This window comes from Hylaeus volcanicus, chromosome 4, assembly GCF_026283585.1.
Source record: "Hylaeus volcanicus isolate JK05 chromosome 4, UHH_iyHylVolc1.0_haploid, whole genome shotgun sequence".
Classification (NCBI taxonomy): Eukaryota; Metazoa; Arthropoda; class Insecta; order Hymenoptera; family Colletidae; genus Hylaeus; species Hylaeus volcanicus.
In genome coordinates this window covers 27,525,791-27,541,778 of record NC_071979.1, presented here as the reverse complement: position 1 = coordinate 27,541,778, position 15,988 = coordinate 27,525,791, and the positions used below count along the sequence as shown (strand labels likewise).

The window sequence follows — 15,988 nt, the reverse complement described above, 5'->3', positions numbered from 1 at the left end:
GAGGACCGACAGAGATTTAAAAATTTCGGGTGGAACGGCGGATGGCCTGGGGACGTGGTTCTCTTGAAGAAGAATTATGTGTTCAGAGGTCCAATCATTTTCATCGCTTTTACTTTTGTTTTTAGAGGTTTTCGTAGATGGTAGATGGATATGTGTAGTATAACAGTCTATCGGTAGTGTAGAGCAGCCTGTTGGTATTGCAGAGCACTTTGCTGGTAGTGTAGCGTATTCTGTTGGCCCTGTAAAGCACTGTATCGATAGACTTTTTTTAATAACAGAAGCGAAGAGGACCCCAAACATTTCCTTCTTCCTTCCCAAAAATCAAATCTCCCTCTACCTAAGAAACAATAAACCCCTCGATGACGCCAAATTCCGTACTTTAACTGCTCGTGCCCATTCACGAGTTGTCCTAGAAATCATTCTACGCTCTTCCACTCCAGTATTCAGCTCATAACCGCTCCCGATCGTTACGGGGGATCCCAGTAAATTCGCCGGCAGCGTTACAACGTCCGCGGGTCGTGTTCCGGGCTCGCAAGACCCGCGGAACGATCGTCGCGACCGCGGTATTATCGTTTCCGGTTCGCAAAGAGGACTACAAATTCATCCGGCTCGTCTTCAACGGAATATCCATAAATCCAGCCGCACAAAAGCCCGGCCACCGTCGTGCCCGAAGAAAAGGGACGATGAAATTCGATATAGACAACAAAAGTGGCAACACCATAAACTTCCCTCCCGCATCTTCCATTGGCGAAGCACGATTTTATTACCCGCGACGTTCAAAACCTTTAAATAAGATGCAAAATGGTACTACTTCCCGGCCGACAATACCGATCGATCCCATCGGCTCCTATTCGAGGAAATATAAATCCCGTTTAATGCACCGGCCACCTAAACGACGTGGATTTGCGAGCAACCCGAACGGCCATTTCAAGCCCGTCGCGAGATTGATGTGGCACTCCCAAGCGCTGTAAATATCGAGATCCATCCACGGTGATCCCACGGAATCGCGCAGCAATGCCAAACTTAAATAAGTCGGGGAATGGCGGACAATGGTCGTTGCCAAAGACGTTTTTACGCTTGTTCAAGGGGCGATTGACCGATCTTGAGTCTCCTTATAGGGGTTCAGCGACTCTGGACCGTGTCAAGTCATTATGCACGGCAGGGATTTCGCTGGAGCACTCTGGTGGCAAGGTAGGACACTCTATCGGTAGCGTAGAGTACTCTATTGCCAAGGTGGGGCCTTCTACCGATAGCGCAGAACAGTCTGTCGGCACTGCAGAGTACCTCATCGGTAGTACAGAGCAGTCTGTCGACAAAGTAGCGTAAATAACTTAAAATTCTCGCCTCCTATAACTCGGAACAGTAAAAATTTAAATCGAACTTCCCGATAACCGTCAAAAGAAAGCTCCTAGAAGCCAGAACTCGGGGACATCGACGCAAGATACGAAAAAACACTCGAGGACCTACGTAAACTCGAAACGGTCTCTCCTTTCTGAATACACAGAGTTCGGTTCCAGGTTCTCCCGTGGATTCGCCGAGGGGAATCGATCCGTCGTCGCCCTCTGGTTGATCCTCAAATGCTGGAGACAAGCGACGATCACTCGAGATCTCGTCCGTCACGGTCTCGAGCTCGAGGATCGAGCAACTTCGTGGCACTCGACGATATCTACTGCAAGACGGAAAGCGGAAAAAGGGTTCGGGAAACGGCGGTAACAGTCGGACGGGGCCGCATAAATCAGTTGCAAGAGAGTTCTCGAATAGAGAGAGGCGTCGAGGCCGGCAGGCCGACCCGTCAATAAAATGCAAAGGCAGAAAGTTAAAGCTAAAGATCAGCCGCCGCCGGATCCGCGCAGAGAGTACTTGGACGCTGAGTCCACCGACGATGAGGAGAGGCACAGTAAGATTTACGAGAAAAATATTAAAGTCTTCCACGTTTCCCCGTCTACGCGAGTTCCATGCCAGCTCCCACGACTCCGCTATCTTTTTCTGCCCCCTCGCCGCCCCCTCCCCCCCCCCTTCTACCCGCGTTCCCTAACCTCCGGGAATGCAAGTGACGTACACCGTGGATCGATCCGCGGAATTGTGACGACGCTCGGGCGTGTTTTGATCTTTCCTTTACAAATTTTATTTTCAAATATTTATTTAAATTTTTTAACGTTGCTACTCAACCATCTTTCGCGGTATATATAAAAGCCACATTTAGGGCTGAGCTAGATACATCGATACGCTCGTGGGTTTCGCAGCGCAATTCGTGAGGATAACCACATGGTATAGGCAGCCCAATTGGTTCATCCAGTTTGCCTACTTTCGGTAACCAGCGAGACTCGCGGCGAATCGGTTCGGGGAAGCACTGTGGAGGGTGGGGCTCGTATTACCATAATCCTGGAGACAAATTAGGAACTCGGCAACACCGTGAACGACCGATTAATCGTCGGCCAGTGGCCACCTTAAGCGTCATAATTCACCCCTCGGCCCGTTCGTATCGATGCTCCCATTGTTTCAGGTCAATCGAACGACCGTGTTGTCGAGCGGATTAGGCATTCCACGACCACGAGCACCGAACACCTTGAATGCCAATTATTATCCTGTATACCAAACAACCATTTTTGGACGGATGCACGTGCAGAACGTCTAGAAAGATTCTTAATTCCCTTGATTATTTTCGAAAGGGGAGATTGGGTACTTTCCATCCTGTAGTTTTACTGCTTCTATGTAGGGTAAAAATAGAGTAAACGAGGACTACTTGTATTCGTCGATTTTTATCCTTTTGTATTCGAATTAACAATTAATATCCCTCGTGACCGTGATATAAACGAGAGTCTATCAGGAATAAACATCTGCCACCGTCGGGAATCATTTACCGCGACCCTAAAAAGACAATGACCAGCCGATTATCGTTGGTTAACACGTTTCCATTCTTGTTCGCGCCTGGAAAGATACCACTGGTTCCGGTGTTAACTGGGAAATTCCAAATGGAGGTCCGAATCGAAGCGAGTTGCGCGGAGTAAAGTGCCCGCAATTACGTCGACAATGGCGGCGGTACTCAGGGGCGCGGGGGACTCGTTAATACACCGATATTGGTGGCGAAAATGTTTACTGCGATATTCGCCGGGGTTCGATCGTGTTCACGCCCTCCCCCTCCCCCTTCCTCCTCTTCCTCTTCCATCGCCTAGCCCCAAACAAAAATTACTTTCGCGTTGAGCGTGTAACGAAATTGTAACCGGTAATCCGCTGGACGAGGATTTTATTGGTAATCGTTATCGTCGCGTCCCCGCGCTGCTCGATCGACGGGTCGTTGACGAATTTTTCTGGTTGGCGCAAGTCTTTGCCAGTACTTTTTTTAACGAAGACTTGGAGTCTTGGACGATCGAGTTCTCGAATCTTTCGTTTTGCACGGTAAATTTGGTGCTGTAAATTAAAAACAAAAAAATGTTCCCATAGCTTTTGACAATTTAATTTAGTTTCTGTCCAATTCACTAAAGTCGACAAAATTTCGTGAAAAATGCGCCAACCGCCTTGTCCACCTGCAACCTTTTATTTCTACACAGGCGCGAACCGCCATCATTGTTAACGAATTCTGATAAACTGGAAAACGCTGGACGAGTATAGTCACAGAGAGCGCTTTTTGTAAAATAATTAACGCTCGAAAAGGATGAATTATACCGTGCGCGCGAAGTATTTGACAGATTACTCGCTTTGACCAGCGTGATTTTTAATGTTCAATCCTCCTCCTCCTCCGCCTCCTCCTCCTCCTCCTCCTCCCCCCCCCTCCCCAGGTAATAGCAACCCCCTGTCCGTCCAGGCATTTTTGAACGTGTAGATGGAAAATACGTTGCACAACGAGCAATATGCCCGGCATTTCTCGCTCGTTGTTGTCACTTTTCAGCGATATGTGTTCCGTTAATACTTCTCGTATCGTTCGAGGAATTAAAAATAAAAAACCATGCCATATTAACTTTTTCACCTACAACGATTTTCCATCGCATTCTGTGATATTTGTGATACCCGCTCCTAAAGAATTAGAGTCGTGGCCACGGTTTAGGTTTGTTTATCACGGTGTTGAATTCGATACATCAATTATTACGCTATTTGTGGTCGATTCAAGCTCTTAGGCCCTTAGCGACCCCTGGAGCGCCGCAACCATTGCACCCAAGGGCCTCTTCACGATCTACTTCCTTACTCGAATCTGTACGCTACCGTACTATACTTTCTACTCGACTCCACTCGACGATCGTCACAATATTACCACGAAGTATACAAAAATTCACCATCAACTGGACCTACCTCGTCAGAAATCCGCGCGATTCCAACAATTCCGTCGCAGGAACGAAACCATCCACCGGATTCCGTTGAAGTACACACAGTGGCGAGCGTTTCCGTCACAGGCTCATCGATCCCGTGGAATTCCTGGAGCTCGTCGCCGTCAATCGCAGAAATCCGGGAAACGTAGAACGCGAACGTGACGGGGACGCTGTGTAAACCGTGAAAAACCATCGTCGCGGAAAGCTACGTGACGGTAATAAGTCCAACGACCATAGGGGGGGGGGGAGAGGAGGGGTCTGGTCGGCGATGGAGAAAGCGGAGAAGACGACATCGTTACCATCTACATAATGCTCGCTATCATAGGCCAATAAATTACGGCAACGTGTCCTCCCGCGGCGCCTCGATCACCCGACGTGTTTCCTCTTCCGCCGATTCAGTAGCTGCTCGCGATTTATCGTTCCTATTAGATTGCCAGGAGCAAAGACGTATCCCTGGATGAGGAGGGTTGGTGGTTGCGCGCGCCGCGAACTCGCTGCCACTGGGACGAAAAGAGGACTGAGGAAAAACGACGTTGGGACGGACGAGGTAGAGAGAGAGAGAGAGAGAGAGAGAGAGAGAGAGAGAGAGAGAGAGAGGAGGGAAGAAGATTCTTGAGAACGAATGTCTTCGATTTAACTCTCCCGCCGGATTTAAGAGGACCCATCGCGACCGCCGCCGTTTCCAATCGACGACTAACGAACGATCCCAACTCGCTGAATTTGTTTCCGTTTCGCCCGCTGAGACGAGCTCGATTATCGATGACGTTGCTTGGAGAACCGATCGATGATTAAAACGGGACGATTTGTTGTCGACATTGAAGGAATTGAGGGTGGGTGGTATTTTTATGGGTAGTTGGGTGCCTGGTCGATGGAGGAGCTTCTTTGGAAATTACATTTTCAATCGTTGGATGGTTTCAGGATTAGATACGTTGTAGGAAATCGTAGTATCGATGCAGTGGTTTAGATTACCAGCAGAGAAATCTGCTTATCGACAGAACTGTTCTACCTTACCGAGTTTTACCGATCGAGCACTCTACCGTACCGAGTCTTGCCAACAGGATACTCTACCTTGCCTATTGAACACTCTGTCTAGCTCCTACGATCTAAGACTTTCCACTGCGTTTATTTTCATTAATTCCCCGCCATGTCCCGTCGCAGAACTTGAAACGGCGGAGTTGGAAGAGGAGCTCAGGCCAGTTTACGACGACGAGGAGCTATCGAAATTGGTGAGCACACTCCACTCGGCTCTCTAGTCCTACCGCTCGATACACCGGTATTCGACACAAGTTTCGTCGTTGACGAGCTTCCGGACAAGTGTCATATCGTGGGTAACATCGTTTTTAAAGTTAACTTCGAGATTACGGGCCACGGATACATGTAGCCGCGTTTATTGGCCAAGTTTCGGTCCCTTCTTCAATGGGTTGCCACTATTTAGGGTCGAAACCCTGCCTCCGCTCTGGTTTCGAACTAATCTTGCCTTTGCTCGACTCGAGGCTTTGAATATTTTAAACGCGCGATTTAATTTAACCCTTTGGTGTCGAGGGAGGAGGGACGAAAGGGTATGCGAGTCACTTAGGCTTGTAGAATACTCCATTTCGTGACTGGTGGCATCATTTATGGAGAATTTTGTTTTTGTAACGTTACTCGCAAGAAAGGTATTCAAGCTTCATAATTTACTAGGTTGTAACAAAAATTTCTTTCGCGACTGAATATCAAATGTTTTGTTGAGCGATGTTTACGTATAATAGAACTTGTACTTTTCAACCTGAGAATTTGTGCTTCCCTGTTTCCAGGTGACCATCGTGAAGGAAATGACAACCCTCAGCGACCTATCGGAGCTGGAATGGACGAGCTACAACGAATTCCCGATTAGGGAGTTCTTCCTGAACCCAGGGGTCTCCGTGCTGACCGTGTACTATATGTACAGGAGGCTCACCGCCTCGTTGGGATTCCCCGTGGTCCCCGTTCACGAGCTCACCTACTTCGTCAGGGAACCGCACGAGATCTTCCGTGCGGACAGCTTCAGGGATCGCGTGCTGTTCGGGACGCTGAACACCAAGGTGGAGAGCCACATTCTTTCCCTGGTCCGGGACACGCTGGCGCCGATCTTCCTCCGCATCGAAACCTGGCCAGACAGTATCCTCTTCCGGTTTAACTCGTGTTTAATTAGTCGGCCCGAAGTTTCGCGACGAGCTACCGAAACCACGGCATAACGATACTTCAACGAGCTTCCAAACTTTCCTGCGCCCCTTTCCCGTCCTTTTTTCTTGTCGAGGATAGAGGAAGGGGGGTGGCAGGGGTAAACAATATGTGCGGGGGAACTTTAATTGGCGCGTCCCACTTGGAACGCTTCGCTTTAGCTTCAACCACGAGACGGTTCGAGTCAAACGGCCCGAGTCGATTTTGGGGATCGATGAAATGTAGATCAAGATGTCAAGATTGACGAAGTTGAGATACTCGAGGTGGGCGCAGTTGAATAATTTTGCTAGACGAAATGCTAGGTAAAATCCAGGCCAGAAGAAGTGTGTCGAGATCTGGTAGTCGAGAGCTCGTAATTGATACGCAAGAGAGACTAAAAATTGTACTAGATTCGTCTTCTTCCTAGAGGTAGCTGGTGTGGATGGACGATTCGCGGGTTCAGCAACTGTGGTAGGTCGGAATCTAGGCCAGGAGAAGCTTGTCGAAGCCTGAAACGCGAGAGATGGTATTTTTCATCCTGAGATAGTCGTTACTGTATAAAGGGTCCGGTTAATCGATAAGATAGAGTGCTCTGTCGATATGACTGGGTAATGCAAAACACTAGGTCGATACAACAGGTCGTTCTGTTGGTAAAAAGATACTAAAAAGATACTAGCACTTGGTTAGGTAGTGATTCACAAATTGCGTAACTTTGTTGAGTCCTGGCATCCGTTACGTCTACAATTCGATTAATCCCGAGTATCACTTTTACAAGCTTCCGTGAGTTTATGTTTCCTCGATCGAGTGTTCCACGAGCCTGTAGGACTCGATGACACCTGTAAGATGATACTACAGCGAAGGGAGCCCGAGAAGTAATAGGAAAACTTCGTTAAACTGGAGTTAGGAATCCCGAGTTAGTCAGCTTTAATTGGGTATAAAAGTTAGCGCTGTCCTACCTCGAACTCATTGATTTATTCGAAATTTATAACGCCTAAAACTCGGACTCGGGCAATCCGAGTCGATGGGAAATTTATGGTTCACAAATTATGGCTGGAAATCGATCTCAGGTTCGCGGAAGCTCTCCTAACCGATTATGTATAATCTGTCTCATATGTTCTCGGGGCGTTTACCCTTCTCCTAATTACCTCGTGCACCTAGACATACAATTTATTTTATTTTTAACCCACCGAATTTCTACATCCATTAAATTTCAATTCACGTATTTTTTATTAATCGATCCTTGCCGGAGCACATGAAACTTTTTATACAAAATTGAGACAAAGATCGAGCAAACCGACCCACTTTAAGGGTCGCAAAACAATCTGTCGCGCTGTGGCCTAACCAGATCTAACCCCGAGCGAACTTCCCAACCTCGAGCCAGCAATTCCGTTACCACGTCGCGACGCGCGAACTTCGCGGAACGCAAGGGCGGGGGTGGAGGCGAAACAAGAAGGGTTGGACGAAGTTATTATTACCATAATTTTCGGCTAAATGCACCGCGCAACTCACAGCACGGTAAATTCGGCGTCGATGTTTTGCTTCTGCACGAGGGAACTGGATTACTCGGGCGGTCCAGTCAGAAACGATTGCGTCGCGTTCGGCCGGAAGTCGCTTCGTTATTTCTAATGGATTCCGGGATTCTAACTGGATAGAAGGGACGTTTCTCTAATTGCGACGGGAGCCGCGGAGGCGAACCACTTTTTGCACTTTCGAGTCGAATTGAAACTCTTGGCACGGTCGCAGCATAGGTTTCGCGTATTTTCCTTGCAGGAGGTTTCCCATTAGGAGGGTGATTATTCCAATTTTTTCCACCGAAAATCGCAAGGATTAAAAATTCAAGCTTTTATTGAAAAAAAAATTTGTTTCTTTGTTCATCTCAATCCCACTTTTTGCATCTTGTGTAGACAGAGTGAATCTACGATTTTGGAGTTCTGAATTTTGAGTTCAGATTTGGAATCAACGACCCTGAGAAGCCTTGTATACCAAATTTCATCCAAATCGCTCGAAGGGAACTCGTTAAATATTTAAGACATTGCCATGCTTAGATGTTCGACACTATAAGGCTCCATGTCGACAAAAACAGTAAACACTGTCGACAGTGTTTACTGTCGACAGTAAACACTGACATCTACTCGTACAGTTAGTTACTCTTCCTTAACCAAATCAAAACACATGCGTGAAGGCGGACTTCTACACCAGCGTGGACACTTTCCTGTGCTCGCTAACTGACCTGGCGTACAAAATGCTGGGCTTAACGGTGATATACGTACCCCGAGAGGGCGACGACGTCTCCACCGGCGTCGAGGCCAGCGCTGATAAGGAGCTGGTCAAGAGACTCGAGGGCGTGGTGGCCTATTGGACCACCCAAATCAGGATCGCCCTCTCCGACCAGGAACAAGCTACCCCGAACGAGTTGCTGTGCCTCGAGGACGAGCATGAGTTTTGGGTTTATCGCTGTTAGTACCCTATCCCCCCAAAAAGACTGGATTCGAATCGTAGGATTAAGAGACATCTCCCCCCAACACTTTACTTCCCACTCAGAGATGGGTGACAGGAGTTTTCAATAAAAATCTAAAGAAATTAATTCCAAACGTGATGTAGATGCTAAATTATCTAACCTTCGACTGTCTCAAGAAAAAAATTAAACTCCGTAGATTGTTTAGTTTTCAGGAGATTTGGTCTGGTATTACGAAATAAAATTCTCTCTTGGTACACAGACGACAATCTCTGCGGCCTCAACTATCAGCTGCAAAACACCACCGTAAAGAAGATAGCCATGTTTCTAACAGCCAACCACTCGACCTACGTTCGACAGTTCGTAACCCTGAAGGACGAGATCGAGCACGGCGTGAAGGAAGCGATTTCCAACATCGGCTATCTGCGCATCCTCAAGCCCGACTCCGAGAAACTGAACAAATGTACCGATCCGGCAGACATAGAACAGCACCTGACCAAGATCATACACTTGTTCAGGACCATTTGGCTGAACTCGCCGTACTACAATAGCCAGGAGAGGATCGAGAATCTGTTCAAAGCCCTGAGCAACCAGGTGGTCATCATCTGTCGAAAGTACGTGGACTTGAAGGACGTCTTCGCAGGGAGGACCAGGAAATCCATGGAAACCTTCAGGAAGTGCGTGGAGGCCTGCGAGAATTACAAGACGTTATACGAAAAGGTAACAAAGGAGAGATTTTTAATTTCCGCTTCGATTAGCTCTGGTTGGTGTTAGGTACAAATTCACTCGCCCAGTCGGTGCATGAAAGGACTATTAAACGATGCGTGCAGGGTTACTTTAGATACTTGGGGGAAAGAGCCGTTAGGCAAAGTGAAGCGCTCCCGCGTTAAGCGGAAGTCACGGTAATTGTGCCCCCTCTTTGGTCGGTTCTCAATGATCTTCGCGGTTCGCGGGAGAACGTGTCTCTGCGCCATTAAAATAATATTCACCCTGGCGGGTGCGCTTGGCTCCATCCACGATTAATCTTATCTTCTCTTAATCGAGGATTGTTGGGGAACGATTGGCGAGATTTATAGTAGTCTTGATCCGAAATTAATTGCTCCGCGAACGACTTTCACTCTCCGCTTGAATATTGTTCGTAAGTTCCTATAATTTTGGTTGTCGAAGGATGAAGAAGAATGAGGGAAATCATTGATATTTTGGGGAAGGATGAGATCTACGTGGGAAAATTCTTTACTTTCTAAATTATTTTTTTGGGTGTGCAATTTCTACTTGGTCAAGACCAACCACTGTCTTACTACCTGAATATTTTATATAAACCCTGACCTCTCTTAAAAATAATTTAGAAACGTTCAACGCCATAAATAACTAAATAACTTCGCAGAGGGATTAAACACGTCAGAATTTTTCCTTGCAGCCACAATTTCGTTGGGAACACCCGTCGCGAGGACAATGGGGTTTGAAAATAATTTGTCAGCCAGGGATTAGCGTTTTATCTAGACGACGACGTACCCTTGTCGGAGGGATGACGGTGGTTACGGAACGAGGTCAAGTTTTCGCGTTAAACGGAAGTCACAATAACCCCTCCAGACTTAGGCACGCCCCGCGCGGCCAGATAAGCGCGAACCGGGGTGAGAATTGCGACGAGCTGAGGGTAGAGGTGGATCGCAGAGCTGCTACGATTTTTCGTGTAGGGGAAACCCTGACAATCGTATTACGGGCCAATGATCGAGGGTCAAACGAAGTCCCCAGCGGGGAGATCTCGTCGAGGGTTTGCTTGTTTCGCTGTAACGAGTATTTATTAACCCTATGCCCCTACGTCCCCGATGAGTCGACTACTCTGGATGGCCTCCATTTACTTTCGTCGCTTCGGTGATAATTAATCGTCGGAACGTTCTGTTGCCACGGAAGAAGGTTAATTAATGAACATATTTAGGCGTCTCTTTGTCCCCTGTGAACATACAGAGTAATGTATAAAAATTATGCAACTGAGCGTCTCGGTTATTAATCAAGCTACTCGAGCAAATATTGTAGAATAACTTAGTTGCCGTACTTTTATTTTAAAAGAAATCACAAATAATGGCGATGGTCCGTGGCATCGAAATTTCAGCTTTGCGATTCCCCAGGGAACGCACTGTCCTGTTTCGAAAGCGATCCGGGGTCGAACATTTGAAAAATGAAACGCAATTCATCGCGTTACGAGTACTCGACGCTATCGACTGTTTAAAAAAAGTAAGCGAGACAATCGCTTTGTATTTACCGTGCCTCGATTTTTCATGGAACGCTCCCGTAGCGAGACGGAAATTAATAACACTCGGACCCTTTTGAAAGTTAATCGCCCTACCGCGCGACGGATTATAATTTAAATTGAAAAATAGAGGAACCACGTTTTTTCTCGTCCAGCTACGAAACAACTATCGAATTTTCCGTACTCCAATCATCGACGGAACACTTGAACGTCCAGGACCGAACGAATTCGTCCCTTTTCGAAAATAAATCCTGACCCAGTGCGCTACTTGTGTCCCCCGTGATTGGCAATCAAAGCAAAAGGAAGGAGAGAATATTAAAAAAAAAAAAAAAAAAAAACATTCTGAATCGTGTCAAGATACCGAATGACGTTTTTTCGATGCTTCAATTCTCTGGTAAAACGTTTCGGCGCTTTCCAACCGAATGAAGCCACCCTTTGCAAAATTGATTGACAAATTGACTTTCGAAAAATCCCAGAGGAAGAGGGATTTTTTTAAACGACTATCAGAAAACTTTCGTTCGTGTTTTATATCCCTTTAATAGGATTCGATGGTATTTTAGTTTCTCCATTATTCTGTCACATTTTACTGCGCTGAGTATTTCCAATTATTTACGCGTTTTACGATCATTGAGCTAGTTACGGTGTTTTTGAAGGCATTAATTACGGAAATTTTGATGTATTTCGTTTTTCGGACTTTCAGAGGCGGTATGGACTTTACTCGGAATATTGCACAATGTCTTCTGTAGCTTAACGAGATAAGTGAAAAGGTTTCGACGTAAAGAGTTTCCCCTTAAAGTATCGTAGGTCATTGTTGTAAGGTTTCATGATACGCTTTTTTCCAATTACTTGCCTCTTTCGTTGTTGCTGGAAAATCATGAGCTTAGTTTGTACGAATCCATGCACCGCTGGGTTGGAAACACACGGGTTTCTGGGACGTACCAAGCATCCTCGAGGATGTGGTGGAGTCCGTGCGTGTAGACCACGGACAGAGTCTGCTGTAGACTGTCTTCGTGCATGGTAGACTGAACACGCGTTCACTCTCTGCAGTATTTTATTAGACACTCTCGTATGAAATCTATTATTGGTCGTTCACTGGAGACTCTAAGGGAATGGTTTCTCTTTTAAACACAAATATTAGGAAAGTGTACATAATTCTTAAGTTGGACTTGCTCAAAATTGTGACAAAGGTCATTGACATATCGGTGCTTCCTTGTCAAGTCTAATCTTCACGGTACCAAACAGTACGGCGACCGTAAATCACAAGAACGACCTCGTCACTCGACAACAATAAATTCAAAGAGGATGGCCAACCACAAGACAGAATCGCCACCGTCCTTAGTTATCCGCTTTAACTTCCATACATATTCCGCCATCGATTTCGTCACGTGGCCCCTGCGAACCGGATATTAAACCGCGGCGCTTGTCCTCGCGTAATATAAATTTCACCAACGACTCTTTCATCCCCTGCGCTGACGAGAGCCCTTTGCTTTCAGATAGCGCACGCCCACACCAGCCTCGCGCATCAACCGTGGGATTTAAACATGGACAATATATTCCGTCATATTGATATTTTCATCGGCAGGTGTCACGACATGATTGAGATCTGTCAGGCGATGATCGATTTTGCCAGGTAATCAACCAGCCTCTTTACAACCCCTCCGACCCACCTGTTTCGCGTGGAAAATTAAAAAATAAATTGGGTGAACGACGATCCATGTTTTTCGACGATTACGGTCCGATGGATATTAGCTTCCCGATTATATAGAACAATAGGAGACACGAAAAATGAATAACGATGGGTGTGTCCACAGAATGGACGAAACTGCGGAGAACGTGAGGCCTATGTTCAGCGGAACGAAGGGGGAGGAACACGAGAGGGTGTGCCAGAAGATCGAGAGACTGTTCCACGAGGCCCTCCAGAAGATCGAACAGAACTCTCATAAGATTTTAGATGTTCACCAGGGAACCTGGCACGAGAACATGTTTGCATTTCGATCTGAACTGAAGGATCTAGATATCATGGTGGAGAACCTGGTAGCGTCGACCTTCGCGGGGATGCGTAACGTTCAGGAGGCGATCGAGGACCTGCAAGGGTTCTACAGCTACATGAACCGCGAGAAGCTCAAGACTCTGTTCGACGTGAAGGCCAACGAGGTACGGAAGGGACTCTTCTAGCCCTGAAAAATCTCCAAATAATTTCTATTTACAAAAATAAAATAAAATTCAGCATCAAACGACCCCCAAACGATGACGAGCCCCCTGAATAATCGCTAGCCTCGCCATCAATCCACCTTCAAAGACGGGGATTCCCAGAGAGGCGGAAAATAAGAAAAAAGTATATATACGTTTCGTTCTCCCAGATATGGAAACTGTTCGGCGACGATATCCAGCGAACGAAGCAGGAGGTCCTGGACGAAAGGGAGGAATATCCTTCGATGACCCCGTATTATGCAGGCAGAGCGTTGAACCTACGGCTGAAAGGTGCTCGTCTGCAATCAACAAGGGAGATGCTGGAGGAGGCGGCGTGGATCCCGTACTGCGGCCTCAGCGCGGATCTCTACGATCAGCACGATATTCTGATGAAATCGATCGAGGATTTGGCGACGGATCTACACAACAAATGGATATACGAGAGTGGCGAGAATCCACGGGCCAGGCTCGATCGTTTTCTGATGCGGTGGAGCGACGAGAAGCCGGGCTCGATCGAGTGCAACGTCGACCCGGATATTTTAACTTTGTGCCGTGAATGCGCTTATTGGATCAACCTGAACTTCACCATACCTGTCCACGTGCAGATCGTCTACGACAGGTGGGAGACCCTGTATTTTGTGTACGAGAGCGTCCTGGCTGTGGTCATCGGTTACAACAAGGTGATAGAAGGTGAGTGAGTGCGGTGAAGAGGGGTCGAAAATGTTCGAGGTGACTGGTTTGGATAAACGCAATTGCAAAGAATCAACGTCACCTTCTCTGCAATTTTTTTCTATATAGTTTATATAATATATACAAATTCGCGAGTCCGTCCCGTCATTAGTTTTCCCCTCTGCGCAGGAAATTCTGAATATATGTTCCCGGAAACTGGTACAGGAAGTTCGGTCCCGCGGGAAATTCTATTAAACGCACATTTTCTGATACATCGAGCTCGCCGAATGCGCCGAGTTGCAAAGTAATAATTAGCGCGGGGACGTAACTTTCCATCAAAGTCTCGCGTTCCGCGAGACCCGAGCTCGGCCGCGATCGAAGCAATACGAGGGATCGATTCGCGGAGGAAAACGAGAACCGTTGGCCGTCGAGCGCAATATGCTTCCCCCGCTTCCTCTTCTTCCTGGTGCGCCTTTTTTCGCTAATATAAATCCAGTCGACTTCGGCACGTGTTTCCGCGGGGGCGACGAACGAGTTCGTGCAAATATTTCAAAGTTTCGAGCGTACGCCGCGCAAACTTTGCGTTTGTATATTGACTGCTCGAGATTGCGAAATAGTTGTTCGAGCACAGTTCTACGAAAATACCTCGAGCGTCTTCATCCCTGCTTTTAACGCGCCACGGAGTCTTATAATGGAGGAGGGAGACGGCAACAATTATAAAATATTCAGACGGGTCTGAGATCTCGCTCGAAGCCATAATAGACAAGCTGGAATTTCGATTGTGCTATTTCGGAGATGCTCTGCTCCGAAGTGATTGAATTCGGTAGGTAATTGCAGTAGAACTTTGACATAACGGAGAGAATTGTACACGGCAGTATTGTTTTAAAATAATATATCGAAAGTCTCCTCGGTGCCTAGTTGATAGAGCAGAGTGCCTCGTCGATAACGCAGTGGAGCCTCGGTAACGTAGAGCGCTCGATCGATAAGACGGATTGCTCTGCCGGCAACGTATCCTTCGAAGCTCCAAATATTTTGGACGCTCTTTTCACGTTTGTATGAAATTGATTTTTCCAATCTACCAGCCGTGTAACTCCGCAAGCGAGATTCAACCGTGCCGAGTGTAATCAACATCGAAACACGGAGGAAAATAGACGAGAAAATTTTTATTTTTCAGCGTTGTCAAGCACAGAGCGCGAGCTGTTCCGCGAACTAATTCGCAAGCTAGACAGGAAGATCAATCCCGGCTTAGGCAGGCTGACATGGAACTCGGAATACGTGGACGCATACATCGAGGATTGCTTTAACCAAACGGCAAATGTACGCTTTCCCGTCTCTCTCTTTCTATCCCCTGGCCCCCTCCCTGTTCCCCCTCTTTTCCTGCTATTACCGAGTCGGAGCAGCGCCTATATGCGCGCAGAAATTTATGCAGCGAGTCCGGTTCTGTCCTGGCGAAATTAAATTTTGACCCAGCCAAGTGGGATCCGTCCGCAGCCTTTGTTTGTTTAATTAAGCAAGAAGCGCGCGCGTGCCACCGTTACGGAATAACAATAGCGGATATCCGGAGCCACGTTTGCGGCCATTCGTTACCCTGTTCAAATCGACGGAATTCGGACGGAGCCAAGGGCGATATGCCCGTGACCACGCGCAACGCGTTTCCCTGCTGTTATTAGTACTTAGCATCGACAGATTTCGGTCCCCTCGTTCGCAATCAGTAGCGGAAACGTAATATGTAAAATGTAGCGAAACTTTGCGGACCTAACGAACAGAATTATACAACCCTGCGTCGGTGCACACTCGAGGAAAGTCGTAGGTAAGATAGAGAGCTACATCGGTAACGCGCTTCATCTGACTCGGTAATGCAGAACGTTGTATCGATAAAACTCGGTAATGTAGAACGCTCCGGTCGATAAAACGCGTACCGTAGAAACCTTTATCGGTGAATCCTTC

At 47.1% G+C, this 15,988-nt stretch overlaps 1 protein-coding gene across 1 annotated transcript in view; it reads left to right on the top strand.

Annotated features, from left to right (window-relative positions):
- Positions 1-1,800: 1,800 nt before the first annotated feature.
- LOC128875513 (dynein axonemal heavy chain 2) overlaps positions 1,801-15,988 on the top strand; it is a 45,751-nt gene continuing 31,563 nt past the window's right edge. The window contains exons 1-9 of the mRNA XM_054121146.1: positions 1,801-1,897; positions 5,460-5,527; positions 6,095-6,385; positions 8,662-8,935; positions 9,197-9,654; positions 12,676-12,812; positions 12,994-13,336; positions 13,543-14,062; positions 15,216-15,358. Of these exons, the coding sequence (XP_053977121.1) occupies positions 1,801-1,897; positions 5,460-5,527; positions 6,095-6,385; positions 8,662-8,935; positions 9,197-9,654; positions 12,676-12,812; positions 12,994-13,336; positions 13,543-14,062; positions 15,216-15,358 (2,331 nt within the window). The remainder of the gene's footprint in view (positions 1,898-5,459; positions 5,528-6,094; positions 6,386-8,661; positions 8,936-9,196; positions 9,655-12,675; positions 12,813-12,993; positions 13,337-13,542; positions 14,063-15,215; positions 15,359-15,988) is intronic.